This window comes from Trichomycterus rosablanca, chromosome 10 (genome assembly GCF_030014385.1).
Source record: "Trichomycterus rosablanca isolate fTriRos1 chromosome 10, fTriRos1.hap1, whole genome shotgun sequence".
Lineage (NCBI taxonomy): Eukaryota > Metazoa > Chordata > Actinopteri > Siluriformes > Trichomycteridae > Trichomycterus > Trichomycterus rosablanca.
Genome location: NC_085997.1, coordinates 12,924,459 through 12,949,331, shown reverse-complemented (window position 1 = coordinate 12,949,331; position 24,873 = coordinate 12,924,459). Strand labels below are relative to the sequence as shown.

Sequence of the window (24,873 nt, the reverse complement as noted above, 5' to 3'; positions counted from 1 at the left end):
CAGAGTTGGGTTTCTAGATGCATCGTATCGAAACTCAGCTCTGCCTTTCCGACTGGGTTGGGCGGCAGTATGAACAACGTTTGGCTGTTGTTCAGGGGCTTAGAGGTAGAGTCGGAGCATAGGTCCTCATAACTGGTACAACTGCGGCCCCTGCTGGTTGACTGACGGCGCCTGCACAGGGCTGAGGAATAACATTGAGGGGGGTGTGACCCTCCGTGCGCAGTGTCTCTCGGTGTATGAATTCGGCTCGTGCAGGTGAAAAATGCCGGCTGTACTGACTGCGTGCCGGAGGGGGCGCAAGTCAGTTGAGTAGCGTCCTCGGTCGGCGGCAAAAGGGTCAAATCAGTATAGAGGACACAATCAGGGTAATTGGACACGATTAGAATGGGGATAAAAGTTGGGGGAAAAAAGTGGGAAAAAATAGATAATAAAAAAAAAAATACAAATAAAAAAAAAAAAGAAATCCGCAGCCTACGAGCACACAACCGGGGGGCAGTGAGCTCCCGAGTGAATGATCGGCTTCAGTCATAAGCCCTAAGTCCTGCCTCCGCCCCTGGATCGGCCGAGCTGATAGGTTGGTGTGACAGTTGCTGCTGCAGAAGCGATGCGATCGAATTGGCTGAATTGGCTGATTGGCCAGCCCAGCCTCTAAGCGGATCGGCGATCCATTTGTTGATCCTATGAAACAGACTGGCCATGAAAGGGCACAATAACACACACAGATGGCAATAGTGACCAATACACAATCATTATAATAATAATAATAATACTACGCTATGTTTTTAGACGATATGGGATTTTTAACTGTTGACCTCTCAGTTAGCTTGGTACAACTGACCAGTTGCATAAGAAGCATGTAGATCTCTCAGGAGAGTGGCTGTAAATGTTGTTTGTGCCGAGTTTTGTCTTTGTTTATCAGTTACATGATGTCATGGACACTTAGCTACTTACATTCCTGAACTGTTAGTGCCATTATACACCCACACGGACTCTTTCCTGTTCACACTATGACCTTTGTTTTTACATAGTGTTCTCCTTGACTTGCTTATGTCATGTCATACATTGTTTCACAAAGTACTTAGTCCTTTGTTTAACTAATACCTTGACAGTCTTGCTACACATACCTGCTGCATTAAAACAGCTTCTCCTTTTTGTCAATGACCTTTCACTTTGTTCAAACGTTTTCAGATGATCACTGCAGATTATCCTATAATTACCTCTCCCGGTTGATATTGAGATTCAGTACAGGATTAGCCCAAACAAAGACACATAGTTACAAAATCATGCCTGTCTGTATTCAGGGTTGCCAGGTCCAGCAAAAATATCCAGCCCAAAGTCTGTGTAAAATCCACCCTTCAGAACCTGAAACTAGCCCAAAACCTAAGGTGTCACAGACGTTTGAGAAAACACACTATAAATGTTTACAATAGTATTATTAGTCGTATTGTTATTTTGTCAATATATTATTAATAATATTACAACCCCAAATCAGAAAAAGCTGGGACAGTATGGAAAATGCTAATAAAATAAAAATGCAGTGTTCCTTACATTTACTTTGACTTTTATTTGATTGCAGACAGTTTGAACCATGTTTTATCTGCTCAACTTCATTTCATTTATTAATAAACATCCATTCCTGCATTTCAGGCCTGCAACACATTCCAAAAAAAGTTGGGACGGGGGCAATTTAGGCCTAGTAATAAGGTGGAAAAACAAAATAATGACGTGATTCCAAACAGGTGATGTCAACAGGTGATTGTGATCATGGTTTGGTACAAAAGCAGCATCCAGGAAAGGCTGAGTCTTTGATGAGCAAAGATGATCAGAGGATCTCCAGTTTGTCAACAAATGTGTGAGAAAATGATTGAAATGTTTAAAAACAATGTACCTCAAAGAAAGATTGGAAGGGATTTGCATGTTTCTCCCTCTACAGTGCATAATATCATTAAACCATTTAAGGAATCTGGAGGAATTTTAGTGCGTAAAGACCAAAGGTGCAAGCTTAAGCTGAACGCCCATGATCTTTGATCCCTCAGACGGCACTGCATCAAGAACCGCCACTCAACAATAGCTGATATAACCACATGCGTGATGGATTACTTTGAGAAACCTTTGTCAAGCTCTACAATACAGAGTTACATGAACAAATGGCACTTAAAACTTTACTGTACAAAACAGAAGCCTTATGTTAACCATGTCCAGAAGCGGTGTCGACTCATCTAGGATGGACCATCACACAGTGTAAATGTGTATTGTGATCAGATAAATCAGCATTCCAGGTCTTTTTTGGAAAGAAATGGACGCCGTGTGCTCTGGACCAAAGACGAAAAGGACCATCCAGACCAAAACCAGTCCAAAAGCCAGGGTCTGTTATGGTATGGGGCTGTGTCGGTGGTCTTGGCAAAGGTCATTTACACTTCTGTGATGGCAGCATTAATGCAGAAAAGTACATTGAGATCTTTGAGCAACATATGCTGCCTTCAAGACGTCATCTTTTCCAGGGACGTCCATGCATTTTTCAACAAGACAATGCAAAACCACATGCTGCACACATTACAAACGCATGGCTGTGGAAGAAGAGGGTACGGGTACTGGACTGGCCTGCCTGCAGTCCTGACCTGTCCCCAATAGAGAATGTGTGGAGAATTTTGATACAAAAATTGTGACGACGATCCCGTACTGTTGCACATCTTAAGACGTGTTTGCAGGAAGAATGGGACAAAATAAAAGCTGAAACACTAAATGTGTTAAAAGTGTGGTGAAAAGGAATGCCAACATTACAAAGTGGTAAATGCTTTACTGTCCCAACCTTTTTTGGAATGTGTTGCAGACCTGAAATGCAGGAATGGATGTTTATTAATAAATGAAATGAAGTTGAGCAGATAAAACATGAAATATCTCAGGTTCATCCTGTCTGCAATCAAATAAAAGTCGAAGTAAATGTAAGAAACTCTTTATTTGCTTTTTCCATGCTTTTTCCAACTTTTTCTGATTTGGGGTTGTATTTCAATGAGATGATCATACTGTAAGAACAATAGTTCCACTAAAATGTTTTCGTAATTAAATGTTTTATTTCTGCCCAGAGTTATTTTAAGGGTTCTTCTTTAAGAAACTCAGTGTTCAATAATCCATCTTAAATTGTCAATAATGCATCCAATGCCAAGGACAGATTCCATTAAAGCTGGGCTAAGCATGTCGAACACTGTAGTCAGCATTCACTAACCTACTAGAGATTTTCCAATATTCCAAGGTGTAATTCTCTGTACTAGACAGTCCTGGAGGAATAGTTTTCCTCCAAAAGATCCTCCTAAACTGGTATTTTAAGGTTGGCGGTAATAAAAGCGCTGTCTTACCAGAGATGGGGATTCGAGTCTGCTTGTCGCACACACAGCGACTTCAGACTCGACTCTTGACTCTTGACTCGGAATTGACTCATGACTCGCAAAAAATGACTCGTAAACAACAAGTCCCTAACCACATGGTCCCTACTGAGTGCCCTCGTGTTCCATACACAATGATTACATGATCTTAGTCTATGGGACCTTAAGCAGGTTAAATGAATTCATTCGGACGCCCTGTGATGTCATCACGTACATGACAGCGTCTTGTTACCGAAATTTCTTTGAGCGTTTGATCAAACTAATGAAGCTCAGCTGTCTATCACATTGTGATGTCATCTGGGAATAAACCTGATTTTATCATCGTACAGTCACTTTGTGATGTCATCATGTGGTGTTTTATTGTTTATGATTAACGGTGTAAAAGTTAACGAGCTACATTTGTGTTTATGTGCAGCGTTTCTGGACGTTCACTGGTTATTCTCCCATTACTGCTAGTTTTTATTAAAGATGAGTGAAACATCGATCCGACATCATTCTGATCGTGTCATTTTCTGCTCTCTAATAACGCTCCGGTCGTCTTAACCCGCAACGCACGCAATGGGTAAATGTTACAGCCAGCTTCCGGCGTAGTGATGAAGCGTCGCTCCCTACTCCCTACAGTTTGAAATTCACTTCATTTGAACATTTTCGTTACCTTTGGATTGGAATCTCACTTAAAGTGGTGGAATACCCTACGTAGTGCACTTCACAGGAACAACTGGGGTAAATGGAACGCTCGTACAGAATTGGCGCTAATGGTTAAAAGACTTTCTGAACCAATCAGACCTTCTGATTTTAATTTCAGTAAGAAATGCTGTCATTTGCATTTATTCAGTTTGTGTCACACAGATGATGTGTTAATGAAACGCTTGATTGGCTTTCTAACAAGTTAGTGTTTAACTTCCTAACCGGGAAAAGTTTGGAGGTTTTTAATTATATGCACATTTACAAAATAACGGATTATATTCCTAATGGGACACACAGTTATAAATAGCATCTGAAAGAACATAAGCTAAGGTAAGCAGTGTTTTTGTTTTGGATTTTGGCCGCTGTGTCGTAATTTATCGTGCGCTTTTGTTTTGCATATCAGTTTAAGCTTTTAACTGGTACCTTCTTGTCTCAGACTCTAGCCTAAAGACTCGTGACTTGACTCAGACTAGCCTAAAGTCTCGTAACTTGACCCGGACTCTAGCCTAAAGACTCGTGACTTGACTTGGACTCTAGCCTAAAGACTCATGACTTGACCCCGACTCTAGCCTAAAGACTCGTGACTTGACTGGGACTCTAGCCTAAAGACTTGTGACTCGACTGGGACTCTAGCCTAAAGACTCGTGACTTAACTTGGACTCTAGCCTAAAGACTTGTGACGTGACTTGGACTCTAGCCTAAAGACTCGTGACTTGACTTGGACTCTAGCCTAAAGACTTGTGACGTGACTTGGACTCTAGCTTAAAGACTCGTGACTTGACTCAGACTCTAGCTTAAAGACTCGTGACTCGACTGGGACTCTAGCCTAAAGACTCGTGACTTGACTCAGACTCTAGCCTAAAGACTCGTGACTTGACTCAGACTCTAGCCTAAAGACTCGTGACTTGACTCAGACTCTAGTCTATAGACTCGTGACTTGACTCAGACTCTAGTCTATAGACTCGTGACTTGACTCAGACTTTATTTTATTTTACTTATTTTAGTAAGTATGTAGGCCATGTGAAATTATCTACGCCCATTACATTTTAACCAGTTTAATAGTGCTGCATGCAGGACACTGAAGCAGGTTACAAGAGACAACTGTCTTTCCTAAATATATTATTCATATTTGAACTTAACCATGCCATGGACAAGGCCTCCAGTTAGTATTCATGTCACTTGTGGCTGTACCAGTTACAAATACATCGTATAAAATACTCATCTTGGTGAGCAAAAAACCCATCAAGGCTTAAATGCTATTTCTTTCCACACCAAAATGCTAAACTGCAGCATCACTGGAATATTTACAGCATTCGCAGTAGGATATCACTAGAACTGGATGGATAACAGACTGTACACACACACACACACACACATTTCTTGCCCCTGCCATTCCTGTCTCATGCAGCCTCATAAATTAACAGGATTGTAATAAGTGTGAGCACTAATAATACACAGTTCCTTCCACAAATATTGGCACCACTAAAGAACAAATAAAACAGACTGTTAAAAGATATTTTATTGCTTATCCTTGTTTTCTTTTCTTTCTAATTCTAACAAAATGTAACCATTCATCAAACAGAAGTATAATCCCATTCATGTGTTATGTTTTGACCTGAGCGAGCAGGAAAACTTATGGTCAGACAGGACTTCCGGTCACACACAGGCCTAACTCTCGAACTCATCGATCACTATGAGCGACACCAGAGACACCAGAGCAATGATGTACACAAAAAGTTCTTGAGCTGCACAAATTCTGAATAATTTTCACTACCAAGGCAACAATACATTTTAAAGCTAGAGATGTGTGTATGTCTATATTGAACACACACCGTTGGGAAGACAGTTTGAGTGGGCAGAGAGTCTTTAGAGATGATGCATGGGCAATTGGTTAAGTCCTGTGTTTTGAAATTCTACCCAACTAAAATCAGGAGCCACCTACATAACCAAAAGTTGTTTGGGAGAGTTGCCAGAAGAAAGCCTCTGTTGTAACAAAATTGTAAAAAAAAAAAATCAGGGGGATACAATGTGTCAGACATTATCGGTCAGATGACACCAAAATAGAGGTGAAGACCCTGGACAACATGTTTGAAAACAAGGACACAATAGAGCAGCTATCTAAACCTAAATGTCTCAGTCAAAATACTAAGCTGGGACATGGTTAGATTTTTTTTTTGGAAATTCAAAGCAAAGATTATGCATGCAGTGTATGGGGGGGGGGGGGGGGGGGGTGAGAGACAGAGAGAGCAAGAGAGAAAAAAAACAAGAGAGAGAGAGAGAGAGAGAGAGAGAGAGAGCGCGCAAAAGGCATGTCTCAGTTAGATAACAGCATGGCCACTTGGGGACAGGGGGAAATAAAAGGCAGCTGTGCTGGGGCATTGTGGGTAGGATGTAGTAGGGCTGGGCGATATGGATCAAAAATTATATCTCGATATTTTTTTCTGAATGGCGATATACGATATATATCTCGATATTTTTTTATTCCATAAGGTAATAACAAAAAGACACTTCTGAGACAAAGCTACATGTTCCCATTTTTTTACAGGCACTTTTATTAATATTCATGCTGGGGAAGCTTCACACAAGAACTATTTTTGCTTAAAAAAAAAAAAAAAAGAGCTATTCTAAGAAAAAAAATTTGTTTTCTAAGGCATCTCCTGTTGTCTAACGTGAATTACAAATATATTGTCTGGCCCTTTAAGAATGTTAAGTGTACTATAGGGCGCAGGGAGCGAGTGTGTAGGGAAGATGTTGGAATGACACGGTTTCCGGCTGAGCTTGTGTGACATTAAAAGTAAAACCCCGTTAAAGTAAACCCCCCACCCCCCCATGTTTGGACTTTATACATTATTTTATGTATATGTCGCCACAACATTAACATTTACATTAATATTTTCTTTTACTGTATAGAACTCAGTTCTGTAATACAGGCAGAACTAATCGTTCATGTTACTGTGTAACTATTACAACATTTAATGCATTTTAATCAGTGTTCTGCTTTATGCACTTTATTATTATTTAACAGCTTTATTTGTTGTTTAATTGCTGTTTGCTCCTTGTTTACTGCAGAGTTAGTTCATGCAATTTAATAATGTTTGGTTGTTTATTGGCCGACAACAAGAAATACTATAATAGAAGATAAATAAATAAATGACGTGTCGGACGTCGGGCGATCGTCCAGTATAAACTAACACGACCACGTACAACATCCAGTACAGAAATCACTCCCCATAATATTTGTTTTTACAGATAGAGCAAATATATGCACATCACATATACAAACACAAGAGTCAGAACAACAGGAGACGCACCGTTACATTATTATTACTTTCTCAACACTTAATGTGAAGTAAATACGTGCATGTCAGCGTGTGCATGCGCTTGTGTTGGTTTTTGAAACGAATAACGACTCGTTTTCTTGTTTTTTAACTTTGGGATTTGAAGTGAAAAACGAATGAAGGTACACGGAGCTGGAACCTTTTGTCTGGACTTGTTTTCGACATTCTCTACAGAATACATTATTCTGCTGCTCATCTGACACTTTGAATTCGAACCATCTCCAAATAATTACAAAATTAGTCATTATTTTTCTTTTTAGTAAACAGCTCCTCCTCGATAGCTTCTGTCATGTCTTTATCCGTCTCCATGCTATCGCTGCCTGCAGGACTTACTGGTGAAGCGGTGGGGAGGGGCGAGTTGTGTTCAGTGAGGGGGGCGGGGCAGGTGAACATGTGCAGAGACAAACTGGGAGAAGAGAAAGACGAACTGTCGGATCTAACTGGAACGCAACATTTATATCGATATATGCGATATTGTCTTATCTTATATCGCGTATGAAATTATATCGATATTTTTAAAATATCGATATATCGCCCAGCCCTAGGATGTAGGTAAAAATGAGGGCCGGCTCGATATCACTTTTTTTATGTCTGATATGGATACTGCAAATTGAGTATCTGCCGATACCGATACCGATCCTATACAGTCACTTCTTCTCTCAAACAACTAAGCAGTAATAATACATGTCTCAATGCACCATGGTTAAACTAGCTATCGAAATAACAATGCTCAGACTGTGAAACCAATATTCTAAAGGAATAAATTCAAGACCTACAACATCACACGTATGCAAAACTGCTGTTTTTATTTTCACTTTTACACAGAACATTTAGCAGCATTTGTGGCTTGTTTAACAGCACCGTACAAACATTTCAAATAAAATTTAAAGTGCAACTTTATCTGTATTTAACAAATAAATTATAATTTCAGTATAAAATTTTAGATCTATCAACTCAAGTCTACACCTTGAAGAGGTAGCTAAAAAATTATAAAATAAATAATAAAAAATATTATTTACAAACAATAAAAATGAAACAATTAAATAATAAAAAATAAACAAATGTACGTATCTTGTCCCGGCTTGACACCTTAAACGAAATTTAATCCATTAGTGTTATGAAATAAAACAAACTACACCATTTCCCATTTAGCCACAGACGTCCTCTTCAAAATCCAGTGCGCTTTGGTTTTTAATAATCTAAAAACGTGACAGAACTTTAACGGAAAATCTCAACTCTGTAATTGGTCCATCGCGTTTCATTGACATCCACATCTTCCAATTGTAGACACTTTATATGACATGCCGTAAAACAGTGTTTGTAGTTGTGGCAGTAGTAGATGATTTTTTAATAAGTAGATCTGTTTAAAATTTTTAATGGCCTTATTTACATTAAGTGTTATTTACATTAAGCAACAGTATCGGATCGGATTACGCGTTTTTTCCTTCCGATATCCGATCCAGTGATTTGGGCCAATATCAGACCGATACCGATACAGAGTATCGGATTGATGCCAGCCCTAGTAAAAATGGGATGTCGCAACACCAACTTCCAATAAAAAATTTACCAGAGAAAACATACACAAAGCTTTAATTTTCTGCACTTTAACCCCTAAATGTATGTCTGCATACAGTAAGACAACTGATCTGTTTGTTTGATCTTCGAAGGGGCTCACTATAGCATCTACAGCATGTACAACAGAATTTTTAAGCCCTACTACAAATGATAACATTTACTTTTTTTTTTTTTTAATGTAGCAACATGATTCACAATCAGTTTCAAGGCTAACCACAGAGTTTTTAAGCATTTTCTGAACAAAGTTGTTTGTTGTATTACATGTTTATACAATTAATAGTGACTACAGCTCAGTCTTATTTTCCAAGGATCCAGTAAAATAGATGTTTCATTCTATCTGTTCAGCTGCATTACATACAGTGTATCACAAAAGTGAGTACACCCCTCACATTTCTGCAAATATTTTATTATATCTTTTCATGGGACAACACTATAGAAATAAAACTTGGATATAACTTAGAGTAGTCAGTGTACAACTTGTATAGCAGTGTAGATTTACTGTCTTCTGAAAATAACTCAACACACAGCCATTAATGTCTAAATGGCTGGCAACATAAGTGAGTACACCCCACAGTGAACATGTCCAAATTGTGCCCAAAGTGTCAATATTTTGTGTGACCACCATTATTAGCACTGCCTTAACCCTCCTGGGCATGGAATTCACCAGAGCTGCACAGGTTGCTACTGGAATCCTCTTCCACTCCTCCATGATGACATCACGGAGCTGGTGGATGATAGACACCTTGAACTCCTCCACCTTCCACTTGAGGATGCGCCACAGGTGCTCAGTTGGGTTTAGTCCATCACCTTTACCTTCAGCTTCCTCAGCAAGGCAGTTGTCATCTTGGAGGTTGTGTTTGGGGTCGTTATCCTGTTGGAAAACTGCCATGAGGCCCAGTTTTCGAAGGGAGGGGATCATGCTCTGTTTCAGAATGTCACAGTACATGTTGGAATTCATGTTTCCCTCAATGAACTGCATCTCCCCAGTGCCAGCAACACTCATGCAGCCCAAGACCATGATGCTACCACCACCATGCTTGACTGTAGGCAAGATACAGTTGTCTTGGTACTTCTCACCAGGGTGCCGCCACACATGCTGGACACCATCTGAGCCAAACAAGTTTATCTTGGTCTCGTCAGACCACAGGGCATTCCAGTAATCCATGTTCTTGGACTGCTTGTCTTCAGCAAACTGTTTGCTGGCTTTCTCGTGCGTCAGCTTCCTTCTGGGATGACGACCATGCAGACCGAGTTGATGCAGTGTGCGGCGTATGGTCTGAGCACTGACAGGCTGACCTCCCACGTCTTCAACCTCTGCAGCAATGCTGGCAGCACTCATGTGTCTATTTTTTAAAGCCAACCTCTGGATATGACGCCGAACACGTGGACTCAACTTCTTTGGTCGACCCTGGCGAAGCCTGTTCCGAGTGGAACCTGTCCTAGAAAACCGCTGTATGACCTTGGCCACCATGCTGTAGCTCAGTTTCAGGGTGTTAGCAATCTTCTTATAGCCCAGGCCATCTTTGTGGAGAGCAACAATTCTATTTCTCACATCCTCAGAGAGTTCTTTGCCATGAGGTGCCATGTTGAATATCCAGTGGCCAGTATGAGAGAATTGTACCCAAAACACCAAATTTAACAGCCCTGCTCCCCATTTACACCTGGGACCTTGACACATGACACCAGGGAGGGACAACGACACATTTGGGCACAATTTGGACATGTTCACTGTGGGGTGTACTCACTTATGTTGCCAGCTATTTAGACATTAATGGCTGTGTGTTGAGTTATTTTCAGAAGACAGTAAATCTACACTGCTATACAAGCTGTACACTGACTACTCTAAGTTATATCCAAGTTTCATGTCTATAGTGTTGTCCCATGAAAAGATATAATGAAATATTTGCAGAAATGTGAGGGGCGTACTCACTTTTGTGATACACTGTACATTCGTACAACTGTTAGCATCAGCAGATAAATTCCAGCTACAGGATTAACTAAAAGTTCCATTTATAAAACAAGTTCCTATTTTACATCCTCCATTAAATGAACAGCAAATGCTTGCTGTACTCGTGCACACAGTGTACCGTCAATACATATAAATCCAAGTGACCATGTTTTGACTCAAGGCGCATGTGTTTGGCTCGGGTGGAGTGAAGTCAATGGAGTATAAAAGTGATACACACCCCACGGCGCTGAATAGCACTGTCATGGTGTCATGCTGTGTTTGGAACAAGAACAGGCAGCTGACCGAAAATGCATCCAGGTTCTTTCCCAAATCATCAACATAATCTCTCAAACAGCTACATACGCCTCACAGAAGAGCGTACGTGCTCTTTTTACATAACAAATAATCTCTGACATTAAAGACAATGTGCATTTAAATAAAAAAGTCAAACCAGAAACACTATGCATGTCATGCATCAATAATAATAATAATTATTATAATTAGGCAAAGAGTTCCAGACCTTAGGAGCTATAGCACTAAAAGATCTGTCAGTCATTGAGAGTCTAATGAGAGGTGTAGAGAGAAACCTGCCACCAGAGAACCTCGAAAAGTGAGTAGGATTGTAAGGATGTAGGAGATCTCAAAGACAGACCAGGGCCAGACCATAGAGTGCTTAAATGTTAAGAGCAGAATTTGTATTTAATATGTGACATTACCAGGAGCCAGTGGAAGTAAGTAAAAATAGATACAGAAATAGCATTATTTTATTAAAACTGCATGTATGTATATTTAAGCAATAGAACACGAGAGGGAGTGTGTTATCGCGAATAACATCACGGCTGTGATTCGGTTGCGATTCGGTTGCCGTAGATCATCACAGCCGTGATGTTATTCACGATAACACATGACCTCAAGTGTTCTATTGCTTTTATACAACAGTTTTTACAAAATAAAGAAAGAAAATAAATAATCAAAGAAGCCCTGAATTTCATAATAAATATGCTTTAATATTGACAATACCTTCCGCCAAAAAGTAGTTCCACAACGAATATAAAGTTTAACACTACAAAGCAGACATCCCAAGTTGCAAAAAGTCATTTCAGGGAGGTAAGTACAAGAAGAAGAAGAAAGCAAGAACTTCCGAAGGGAAAAAAAAGAAATAAAAAACCTATTGCACACACCAAAGGATTATGGGTGATAACAGAACTTTTAGGAGCTGCTAACTGGGCTAATAAGCTAACTGTTTGCATTACAAACACATTAATGTTCCCTACATAGTGCACTAGATTGTGTACTAGATCACGGATTTATGTTCCCTACATAGTGAATTAGACAATTGGTTATGTTCCCTACACGGTGAACTAGATTGTATATCAGATAACGGATTTAAAGCGTGATCGGGAAAAAAGTCTGTGTCGCCTGCGTGCGCGTTTGTGTGCATGAAGCTTGTCGTTACTGGCAACGCGTCAGCGGAGTAATACCATTGTGGTGTGAAAAGTCCGTGCTGTTATCACGAATATCAGCACAGTTAGAACGCTTCTCAACCAATCAGATTGTAAGGTCGGAACTAACTGTTGTATAAATATATATATATATATATTGTTTCTACACTCACTGTCCATTTTATCAGCTCCACTTACCATATACAAGCACTTTGTAGTTCTACAATTACTGACTGTAGTCCATCTGTTTCTCTACATACCTTTTTAGCTTGCTTTCACCCTGTTCTTCAATGGTCAGGACCCCCACAGGACCACCACAGAGCAGGTATTATTTAGGTGGTGGATCATTCTCAGCACTGCAGTGACAATGACATGGTGGTGGTGTGTTAGTGTGTGTTGTGCTGGTATGAATGAATCAGACACAGCAGCGCTGCTGGATTTTGGAATATCGTGTCCACTCACTGTCCACTCTATTAGACACTCCTATCTAGTTGGTCCACCTTGTAGATGTAAAGTCAGAGATGATCGCTCATCTATTGCTGCTGTTCAAGTTGGTCATCTTCTAGACCTTCATCAGTGGTCACAGGACGCTGCCCACGGGGCGCTGTTGGCTGGATGTTTTTGGTTGGTGGACTATTCTCAATCCAGCAGTGACAGTGAGGTGTTTAAAAACTCCAGCAGGTCTGCTGTGTCTGATCCACTCATACCAGCACAACACACACTAACACACCACCACCATGTCAGTGTCACTGCAGTGCTGAGAATGATCCACCACCCAAATAATACCTAGTCTGTAGTGGTCCTGGGAGGGTCCTGACCATTGAAGAACAGCATAAAAGGGGGCTAACAAAGCATGCAGAGAAACAGATGGACTACAGTCAGTAATTGTAGAACTACAAAGTGCTCCTATATGGTAAGAGGAGCTAATAACATGGACAGTGTGGTTTTAATGTTATGGCTGATCAGTGTATAATCTTTCTCTGATGGGGGACTGAGTGTAAAACTGCTTATACAGTGTTAGTTTTTTTAATACAGCTTTAACAAAATGTTTTGAGCGATGCTACTGGAAACACATCATGATGTTAGATATTTAAAGCTGTTTATATGAGTGGGCGGGGCTGATTTTAGGTTTCTTTAATGAATCAGTTCAGTGGACATTGGGCTGTTTTGCAAGCTCTGAATTTGAAGGCAGAGGTGACATATATTCTGTCTAATTACTATGTTTTGAATTCACTCTAAACATACCCTCTCACAGTTCCTGCTTCTCTTAGTTCCTCTCTATCTTTAACCCATCTCATGATACTCATAGCAGATAAGAGCAGCCTTTTAGAAAACCTATTTACCCTAAATTGCTGTTTAATGAAAGACTATGAAAGGAACACATTTACCTTTTTTAAATAAACCTTAGGTGACCTCATAGACAATATAAATAAAAACAAATGTGGCACATGTACATGTATCTATCTATGTATGTGGGTGAGCACATGTCTGTGTGTGCATATTTGTGTGCATCATCTATCTATCTATCTATCTATCTATCTATCTATCTATCTATCTATCTATCTATATATATATATCTGTAGAGTGTACTATTACTTTTGACTTATGTAACTTGCTACTGAGGCCTTAATTGCCTTTGGGATTAATAAAGTATCTATCTATCTATCTATCTATCTATCTATCTATCTATCTATCTATCTATCTAATCTATCTATCTATCTATCTATCTATCTATCTATCTATCTAATCTATCTAATCTATCTATCTATCTATCTATCTATCTATCTATCTAATCTATCTAATCTATCTATCTATCTATCTATCTAATCTATCTATCTATCTATCTATCTATCTATCTATCTATCTATCTATCTATCTATCTATCTATCTATATCTAAATCATTTCAGTTTCAACCCCTTTATGACTGCAGCTGCAGGGCTCAAGAAAAGTGCTAAAGAGTGAAAGGTCATGACCTTGATTTTAAAAAGGTTCTAGTCCTTGCTAATGGGAAGCATGTGTGTGATTAGTGATGACACACTGATGTAAGAATAAACGTGTTAAACTCCGCCAAGAACCAGGCGCCGTCTGAGCCCTGAGGTCTCCTAGCAACCAGCATCTGTGTTCACAACAACATTATACTGACAACAGCCGCTGGGAGTAAAGGTTCCACTGCCAGCGTAGGGGGCATGTGCACGCACACATGTGCAACTCTACATGTCTTTCTAAAACAGCTATACAATTCAATGTGGTTAATGGTGAAGGCAATGATCCACCTTATTGTGCCTCAATACGTTTTAAAATAAAAGTTTGTCTTTTAAAAAGCTAAAAAGAAAGGCTTTGATTATTAATGTCAAACACAGTCAGACAATTTTGTATCTCCAGTTAACCTGCCTGCATGTTTTTGGACTGTGGGAGGAAACCGGAGCTCTCGAAGGAAACCACACAGACACAGGAGGACATGCTACCCATCAAACCACTGTGCCGCCTGAAATAGTTAAATAAAGATATAGCCGATCACATCTATGTAGATGCCTAAGTGGCTGAAAGCACAGCTGAGATTTGAACCCAGGTCTCATCGGTGATGAGCTAGCGTACATGTGTTAGGGCTGGACTGATATGGCTAAAATTTATATCACGATATAACTCCTAATTTCGGTCGATACAATATAATTCCGATATCGATATGAATAATACAAATGTCAGAAAAACTGCCAGGAACACCAACATTGAAAGGCTGTACCTGCGAACCTCTGAAAAATTTATTTGCAAAGTCTATGAAATCTCACCCTTTACAACTACATAATATTTTAGAAATAATAATAATAATAATTAATAAATTAGCTTTCACCTTTTACTTGTATTCAGCATTTGTATACAGACAAAAACACGACATCATTCTCAAATAAACATAAGCTTTGACAATATATAATATAATATATTAACATGTCTTAACCAGAGGTGGAAAGAGTACTAAAATATTGTACTCAAGTAAAAGTACTATTACTTTAATGAATTTTTACTTAAGTACGAGTAAAGTTACTAGTCTAAAAATCTACTCAAGTAAAAAGTAAAAGGTAACTCATTTCAAATGTACTCAGAGTAAACTTCACTTCGTTACTTTATTAACAGCAGGGAGGGGTCTCTTCTGTGTAATGCAAACAGGACAAGTGGATATAAATCTCACAATAGTTGTTTTTAATTCAAATATAATAGAAGAAACATGTTGATACAACATTTAAAACATTTAGGGATGTGTAATGTGTCATTTCAAATGCCATAAAACTTTTTCAAACTGTATAACCACTAGTGATGTGTCGTAGAATGATTCGAATCTATTGAACGGCCCTTTAAACTGAAATAAAGGAACCGACTCTTCTGGGAGTCATTATGTACATATACGGCTCTTTAAAAGGAACCGAGACAAAAGATTCGACTCCCCGTCGCAGAATTCACTGCAGCAGTTTCCCAGACGCGATTTCTTTAGCGTTTATTATTTTACTCAGTAACGGATCTTATTAAAATGTAGCGAATTACAATTCTTAATACAAAACATACTTAAGTAAAAGTAAAATTACAAGCTGTGAAATCTACTTTAAAAAGTACAAGTACACAAAAAAACAAAAAAGTACACTCAGTTACAGTAACGCGAGTAAATGTAATTCGTTACTTTCCACCTCTGGTCTTAACCAACTTTAATCCACAACATGGACTGATTATTATTTGTATGTAAACATTTTCGAACAAAAGTGCTCAACCAGGATAAAGAATATAAAATGTGCTTAAGAGTTGCTGCAGAATTTGCTACAGCAGATGTTGTGCTTAAAGAATACAGAAAAAAAGAGTCTAGTCTTTCCTCTCTTATCAACTATTTCTACTGCTTCTTTTTTAACTGTGGATGTTCGTTCACTCACAGCTGTTGAACTCATTTAGGCGCTAATATCCAATATTGTAGCGGAGTGTAATCAGAGCGGTAACGCTGAGCACTGGCTTCGTGCCTGTGCCGTACGTCATCACGCACTGACGTATGCATATCGATCGAATTTGATTAAAAATCATATCACCGTTATTGAAACATTTTCTATCGCAATATATATCGATATCGAATTATTTTCCAGCACTAACATGTGTCAAACTTAAATCCCGCCCACGAGAGCTTAAAAGATGTATGATTGTTGTGATGGTTCCAATAGTTACAGAGACGTACTTATAATTTAATGGGACACCTCCGCCTATAAGCGGCAAATGTTGACATTGTAGTCATGGCAACTAACTTTGGCCTTTGCTAAGAAGCCATGTCACTTTTACGTTTTAGCGGCAAAAGAACGCGGGGTAGCATAGTCAGTAGCGTAAAAAATAATAAATAGAAGTTAATTCTCTTGCAATCCAATACAGAATCATCGTCTGTAAGTAGTAGACATTTATATTTTCAGTTGTTTGTAAATGTTTAGCAAGTATGTTACAGCGTTTCAGTTCCGAATTTACCGTAATGCCATAATTAAATACGGTTATTACCGTTACTATAGTAATTAGTATTTTTACACAAAACTCGTTAGCGCTATTTTACGTTTAGTTAAATTTCATATTGTACTAGATGTAACACTTAACTACAGCTATGTGCATGTACTGTATTAAGTTTTTTATTGTTTATTTTGTTTGTATTTTGTAGTTTTACTCCATTCTGATACACACAGTGTACAGTTGGGAAGCAAATAAAACTGACATAACTGTATTTTGGAGGGAGTTGTCTGTCTGTCTAACTGAGAAAGAGGGAAAACTTGGCAAGGGCAGAACAATTGTCTTAAAATACACTGTAAAATCGTACATAAACTGCATCTCCCACAATGCATGCCGATTTTGTGACCTGCAAAGTGACACATCCCGCCAGTAGATGTTGAGAAATATTTACAAATAATCCCAAAATGTACAAGAAGAGAAAATTAAAACAGAAGGAGGAAATTTAATGAAAGATGGGAAAGTGAATACAAGTCTGCTTTAAGCTTTAAGAAGAGAAACCGGTATGTCTCTTGTGTTATGAGGCCATGTCTGTGGTAAAGTACAATATAGATGTAGATATACATTATAAATATACAGTATAAATTTGGCATTTTGACACCAAACACAGAATTTAGCCTCCAAGAAAAACAACAAATTGTCCAAGACTTAAAAGGCAGATTGCAATCACAGAAGGATACGTTACAATCTGCCCTTTGAGGGCCACTATAATGCTGATGAGTTTGACACCCCTGAGCTAGCGTAATAGATAAAACATCCTGATTTATTCTTTTTGGATTTATCCAGGTAGATTATGTTCTTCAATATAGAATACCGGTGCAGTCTATTTGGTATTGTTTTGTGTAACTATTGTTTGTGCTGTTTTCAAGTATTTCTAAAAATGTTGTGTGTGACTCATGTCCTTACTATCTTCCTTATCTATAGTCTATAAGCATGTTGTGGAATTCTGTTGTGGAGTGGCACACCTGCCTATTGGAACCAACAAGGTGTCTGCTATAGCCCTGTAGCTTTTTCATTCAAAACATTTTTACTTTTCAAACCTTACCATTAAGCTTTATTTACAGTAAGATTGTCATCTACATTAGATGACAGTAGATCTGTCTCTGTGACTGTTTCTCATAAATCATACAAGTTTTATTCTTGCTCCACCCTTTCTCTTGTCCCTAGGACTATTCAAAATGAATTTACACTGCATGTATAGACTAAAGTACACAGGATAAAGTCTTTAGTTTTGGTGGTAATAAACCTGTATGTGATCCTTATGCTAACAAAACCTCATACAGGTCTACCCAGTTAACACTCTGTGTACTGTCCCTCTGTATTCTGACACTGAAATGCCATATTTTAGCTTTTACTCATTCATCTCAAAACAATACTTTTTACAAAACTGAATAAAAGTGGCTGTGTTGGTTGTCTTGTTTTTAACAAGAGTGTGTTTAGTGCACTGAGGAACTGTTAAACAATACAAGTCTGCTGTCTGTGACTCATCACACTTCCTTACACTAAAGGTCACTACAACAGCCCTGAATACACTATTAAACCTGCGGATAAATTAGTGAATGTAAAAACAGCCAACGTCCTTTGTGAGTTATTATGGCAGTATTGGGAGGGTGCAAGTGCTACAACTGGTGTAATGTGACTTCTTACCTTTGCAGACGAAGCACTTGATGTGAAAGTGTTTGTTCTGCACGCGCAGCACTTCACCTTTGCAGGCTTTACCACAGTTCTGACATGGGATGGGGCCACTGTGCGTCTGGCCCTTAGACTGCTCCAGGGAACCAGGTACTGCCTTCTGCTGAAATGCTACAGCCATAGAGAAAAAAAAATGGAAAGGAAAATGTGTTAATTAATATTTAAAATGCAGCACCAGGAAAAACCAGATCTCTGTGATCTAACAAACTCAAAATGAAGAGAAGTTGTAGTCTATACTGTTGGTGTTTTTCTCTTTAATTGAACTGAAATAAACTGCAGATGTTTTTCCGTTTTATATTGCTCTGATTGAGACATATGAATATCACACCCAATTTTTTAAAAGAAACATCTGACTGTATCTCAGCTACACAGGTGTGGATCAAATGTGTCAGAGATACAATCACCAAATTCTATAATGCACCAATTTGTTTCTTTCAAAGAATCACTCAGTCATTACAGAGTACTCCAGAAATACTAAGCCATTTGACAAGTAACATTTGTAGCTCATAAATATGAGTCGTATAGGACCGACATCAAGCACTAAGAATATGTGCCAGACAAAAAAACTCTAGCTAGTGTTTTACTAGCTAGTGTCACTAATGTTACCCTAAGTTTGCCACCTGTGGTCATATATAAGCCATAATACTGAAAGTTAAGGAATTCACTAAATTTAGTACCAAAGACTAAGTGCTAAAAGTGCTAAAATAATTTATCTACATTTAAACACAGAAATTAAATGAAATAAAAAGACCTTTGATGTAGTAGATAACATATCAACAAGACAAGCAATACACAATAGCTACAACTTCAGCTAATACAGCCTGGTCAGCAGTGACCTACCCAAACCTTGTGGCAAGAGGGTCAATATTGTAATTATTATAGAAAAATAGCATTTCACCATGCACATGGATCAATCTACAACCCAAAATCTGAAAAAGTTGGGACAGTTTGAAAAATGCAAATAAAATAAAAATGCAGTGTTCCTTACATTTACTTTGACTTGTATTTGATTACAGACAGGATGAACTTGAGATATTTCATGTTTTATCTGCTCAACTTCATTTCATTTATTAATAAACATCCATTCCTGCATTTCAGACCTGCAACACATTTCAAAAAAAGTTGGGACGGGGGTAATTTAAGGCTAGTAATGAGGTGAAAAAATTAAACAATTATTTGATTCCAAACAGATAATGTCAACAGGTGATAGTAATCAAATACAAGTCAAAGTAAATATAGAAAACTCTGTGTTTTTTTATTATTATTATTTGCATTTTCCATGCTGTCCCAGCATTTTCTGATTTGGGGTTGTATATCCCAGCCTGTTAAAAGTCAGAACATAACAAATTACCCACTCTGCTTATTCCTTTGTGTTAAAAACTTGTTTTCCATCCGCAACAAATAATACTTCACTAAAACAACATATACACTGCCTGGCCAAAAAAAAAGATCACCACCTGGATTTAACTAAGCAAATAGGTAAGAGCCTCCCAATGGATAATTACTGCATGGGTGATTATGTTTCAGCTGGCAACAAGTTATTTAACCCTAACTGATGCAGTGAGTAGCTTCTCATTTGTTAAACAACCATGTCGAAAGACTCATCCTGTGGTCGTGGAAAAGATGTTAATCTGTTTCAGAAGGGTCAAATTATTGGCATGCATCAAGCAGAGAAAACATCTAAGGAGAAGCTGAAACTAATAAAATCGGGTTAAGAACTGTCCAACGCATTATTAAAAAGTGGAAGGACAGTGGGGAAACATCATCTTCCAGGAAGGAATGTGGTCGGAAAACAATCCTGAATGATCGTGATCGGCAATCACTTAAACGTTTGGTGAAATCAAATGGTAGAAAAACTACAGTAGAACTCAGGGATATGTTTAATAGTGAAAGTAAGAGCATTTCCACACGCACAATGCGAAGGGAACTCAAGGGATTGGGACTAAACAGCTGTGTAGCCTTAAGAAAACCACTTGTCAGTGAGGCTAACTGGCAAAAACGGCTTCAATTTGCTAGGGAGCATAAAGATTGGACTCTGGGAGAAGGTCATGTGGTCTGATGAGTCCAGATTTACCCTGTTCCAGAGTGATGGGTGCATCAGGGTAGGAAGAGAGGCGGCTGAAGCACAGGCAAAAGACCTGTTCAACAGAAGCTTCATGGATTAAGCAGATTAAAGTAAGAATGTGTAAAAAGATTGAGTTTGGTGTGGAGGAACCTGTTTGACCTGCACAGAACCCTGACCTCCTGTGCTTGGGTTGTGCCATGGTTTAAAACCACAACCTCAGACAGTTGCTTTCCCTGGCCAGCACGGCAGAGAAATTGTAATCAGAAACTGTAAACAATTAGATCAGGAGCAAAAAGGAAAAGTCACCAAGTAAAAAAACACTAAATACCCTGACGTTCCAAAACTTTTGTAATGGTCTGGAATACCAACGTATAGCCAGGCCATTTCACCAAACATCAGTGGAAGACCTCATCAATCTTTTTTTTTTAGATAATTAGAAGTCATGAAAGTCATGTCCCAAAACTGAGGTCTTTCCAGAAAAAAAGGTTGTTATAGTGATGTATATAAAACTATGAATGAATAGATTTAAAAGGAACTAGAACTAATAAAATTAGGCTGTTCACATATTTTTGGCAGTGCATTTTCTGTGAATATTTACTTGACAACTGAATACAGTGTATAAACTGTGTTAACAAGATTTAAGTGTCCCCAACAGAGTTGTTCACTACTGCTGCACCTCAAGAAAAGTATGCAGGGAATGTTTACAGCCCCCTTTGAACAAAAACTCTATCCTACTTTGAAAGAACAGCTACAGTGGGGTCAAAAAGTATTTAGTCAGCCACTGATTGTGCAAGTTCTCCTACTTAGAAAGATGAGAGAGGTCTGTAATTTTTTATCATAGGTACACTTCAACTATGAGAGACAAAATGAGAAAAAAAAATCCAGGAAATCACATTGTAGGATTTTTAAAGAATTTATTTGTAAATTATGGTGGAAAATAAGTATTTGGTCAATAACAAACAAGCAAGATTTCTGGCTCTCACAGACCTGTAACTTCTTCTTTAAGAAGCTCTTCTGTCCTCCACTCGTTACCTGTTTGACCTCGTTATCTGTATAAAAGACACCTGTCCACAGCCTCAAACAGTCAGACTCCAAACTCAACCATGGCCAAGACCAAAGAGCTGTCGAAGGACACCAGGAAGAAAATTGTAGACCTGCACCAGGCTGGGAAGAGTGAATCTACAATAGGCAAGCAGGTTGGTGTGAATAAATCAACTGTGGGAGCAATTGTAAGAAAATGGAAGACATACAAGACCATTGATAATCTCCCTCGATCTGGGGCACCATGCAAGATCTCATCCCGTGGGGTCAAAATGATCATGAGAACGGTGAGCAAAAATCCCAGAACTACATGGAGGGACCTGATGAATGACCTGCAGAGAGCTGGGACCAAAGTAACAAAGGCTACCATCAGTAACACACTACGCCGAGAGGGACTCAAATCCTGCAGTGCCAGGCGTGTCCCCCTGCTTAAGCCAGTACATGTCCAGGCCCACCTGAAGTTTGCCAGAGAGCATATGGATGATCCAGAAGAGGATTGGGAGAATATCATGTGGTCAGATGAAACCAAAATGAAACTTTTTGGTAAAAACTCAACTCGTCGTGTTTGGAGGAAGAAGAAGAACCCAAGAACACCATACCTACTGTGAAGCATGGGGGTGGAAACATCATGATTTGGGGCTGTTTTTCTGCAAAGGGGACAGGACGACTGATCCGTGTTAAGGGAAGAATGAACGGGGCCATGTATCATGAGATTTTAAGCCAAAACCTCCTTCCATCAGTGAGAGCATTGAAGATGGAACGTGGCTGGGTCTTCCAGCATGACAATGATCCCAAACACACCGCTCGGGCAACGAAGGAGTGGCTCCGTAAAAAGCATTTCAAGGTCCTGGAGTGGCCTAGCCAGTCTCCAGACCAGCGACCCAGCGACAGCCCCAAAACATCACTGCTCTAGAGGAGATCTGCATGGAGGACTGGGCCAAAATACCAGCTACAGTGTGTGCAAACCTGGTGAAGACTTACAGGAAACGTTTGACCTCTGTCATTGCCAACAAAGGTTATGTTACAAAGTATTGAGTTGAACTTTTGTTATTGACCAAATACTTATTTTCCACCATAATTTACAAATAAATTCTTAAAAAATCCTACAATGTGATTTCCTGGATTTTTTTTTCTCATTTTGTCTCTCATAGTTGAAGTGTACCTATGATGAAAATTACAGACCTCTCTCATCTTTCTAAGTAGGAGAACCTGCACAATCAGTGGCTGACTAAATACTTTTTGGCCCCACTGTACACATGTGAAACATCAGTGGCTGTTCAGCATGAACCCAAAATAAACACACACAGCAAAAAAGAAAGCTACACCTGATTCAGGATGGATATTTAAACAGTTTTTTGATATTCAGATGTCCATTACACTAATTAAATAACCTCAGAATATCCTAATGTAATTTTAAATTGGTTCTCGAGTGCTTTCGGTCATGTTAATCCAGTTGCAGGTAATTTGTGTGACAGAATTTTAAAAGCTGTTCATCCGGCCGGGCATTAAGTGCACTAAGTATTTTGTTACTTGCACATACACTGATCAGCCATAACATTAAAACCACCTCCTTGTTTCTACACTCAATGTCCATTTTATCAGCTCCACTTACCATATAGAAGCACTTTGTAGTTCTACAATTACTGACTGTAGTCCATCTGTTTCTCTGCATGCTTTGTTAGCCCTCTTTCATGCTGTTCTTCAATGGTCAGGACTCCCACAAAACCACTACAGAGCAGGTATTATTTGTGTGGTGGGTCATTCTTAGCACTGCAGTGAAACTGACATGGTGGTGGTGTGTTAGTGTGTGTTGTGCTGGTATGAGTGGATAAAACACAGAAATGCTGATGGAGTTTTTAAACACCTCACTGTCACTGCTGGACTGAAAATAGTCCACCAACCAAAAATATTTAACCAACAGCACCCCGTGGGCAGCGTCCTGTGACCACTGATGAAGGTCTAGAAGATGAACAACTCCAACAGCAGCAGTAGATGAGTGATCGTCTCTGACTTTACATCTACAAGATGGACCAACCAGGTAGGAGTGTCTAATAGAGCGGACAGTGAGTGGACACGGTATTTAAAAACTCCAGCAGCGCTGCTGTGTCTAATCCACTCATACCAGCACAACACACACTAACACACCACCACCATGTCATTGTCACTGCAGTGCCGAGAATGATTCACCACCTAAATAATACCTGCTCTGTGGTGGTCCTGACCATTGAAGAACAGGATGAAAGCAGGCTTAAAAGATATGTAGAGAAACAGATGGTCTACAGTCAGTAATTGTAGAACTACAAAGTGCTTCTATATGGTAAGTGGAGCTGATAAAATAGACAGTGTGAGTGTGGAAACAACGAGTTGGTCATAATGTTATGGCTGATCAGTGTATAGAGCAATTAAAACAAACTGGGACTTCAAACCATTAAAACTGTAGTTCACACACATATTGTGCAGTTGTTTATTGTTTCAAAATTAATCACTGCTTGTTGGGAGACATAAATCCGACCCTGTGAATAAAACCCCATCATAATTGTGTCATTACTACAAATTCCTGAAACCTAAACTAGACTTATTTAATTCTTACTTATTTCAGTCAGTATTTTTTAATTCCAGTAAAAGTTTTTGACTATTCTAAATATTGAGATTGACATAGACAAAAATAATTTTATACTAATGTATATTTAAACATTTATTGACAGGGTGCTCAGGTTGCACAGTGGTCCATTATGCTAGCTCATCAGCCAACTGAGCATCTACACAGACATGATTGGCCGAAGAACTGCATTGGATTGGTGCCCTGTCTGGGGTATTCCCACTTTAACAGTGAAACCAGACCTGCAGCAACCCTGACCAGAATAAAGTGGTTGATAAAAATAAAATGTCAATCTCTGTGCTTGATGCTTATGAGAGTACACTTCCTCTTGTTTCGATTTTGTTCACCAGTTGTCTGGCTAATTTACAATCATAACAGCATGTTATACACTGATCAGCCATACTATTAAAACCACCTCCTTGTTTCTACACTCACTGTCCATTTTATCAGCTCCACTTACCATATAGAAGCACTTGTAGTTCTACAATTACTGACTGTAGTCCATCTAATTCTCTACATACTTTTTTAGCCTGCTTTCACCCTGTTCTTCAATGGTCAGGACCTCCACAGGACCACCACAGAGTAGGTATTAT

The 24,873-nt window shown here is 38.9% G+C and overlaps 1 protein-coding gene across 2 annotated transcripts in view; it reads right to left on the bottom strand.

The window, feature by feature from the left end:
- ablim2 (actin binding LIM protein family, member 2) overlaps positions 1–24,873 on the bottom strand; it is a 133,279-nt gene that overhangs the window by 90,600 nt on the left and 17,806 nt on the right. For both annotated transcript variants that reach the window (XM_063002853.1, XM_063002852.1), the window contains exon 2: positions 18,531–18,686. In XM_063002853.1, coding sequence (XP_062858923.1) covers positions 18,531–18,686 — 156 coding nt within the window. The remainder of the gene's footprint in view (positions 1–18,530; positions 18,687–24,873) is intronic.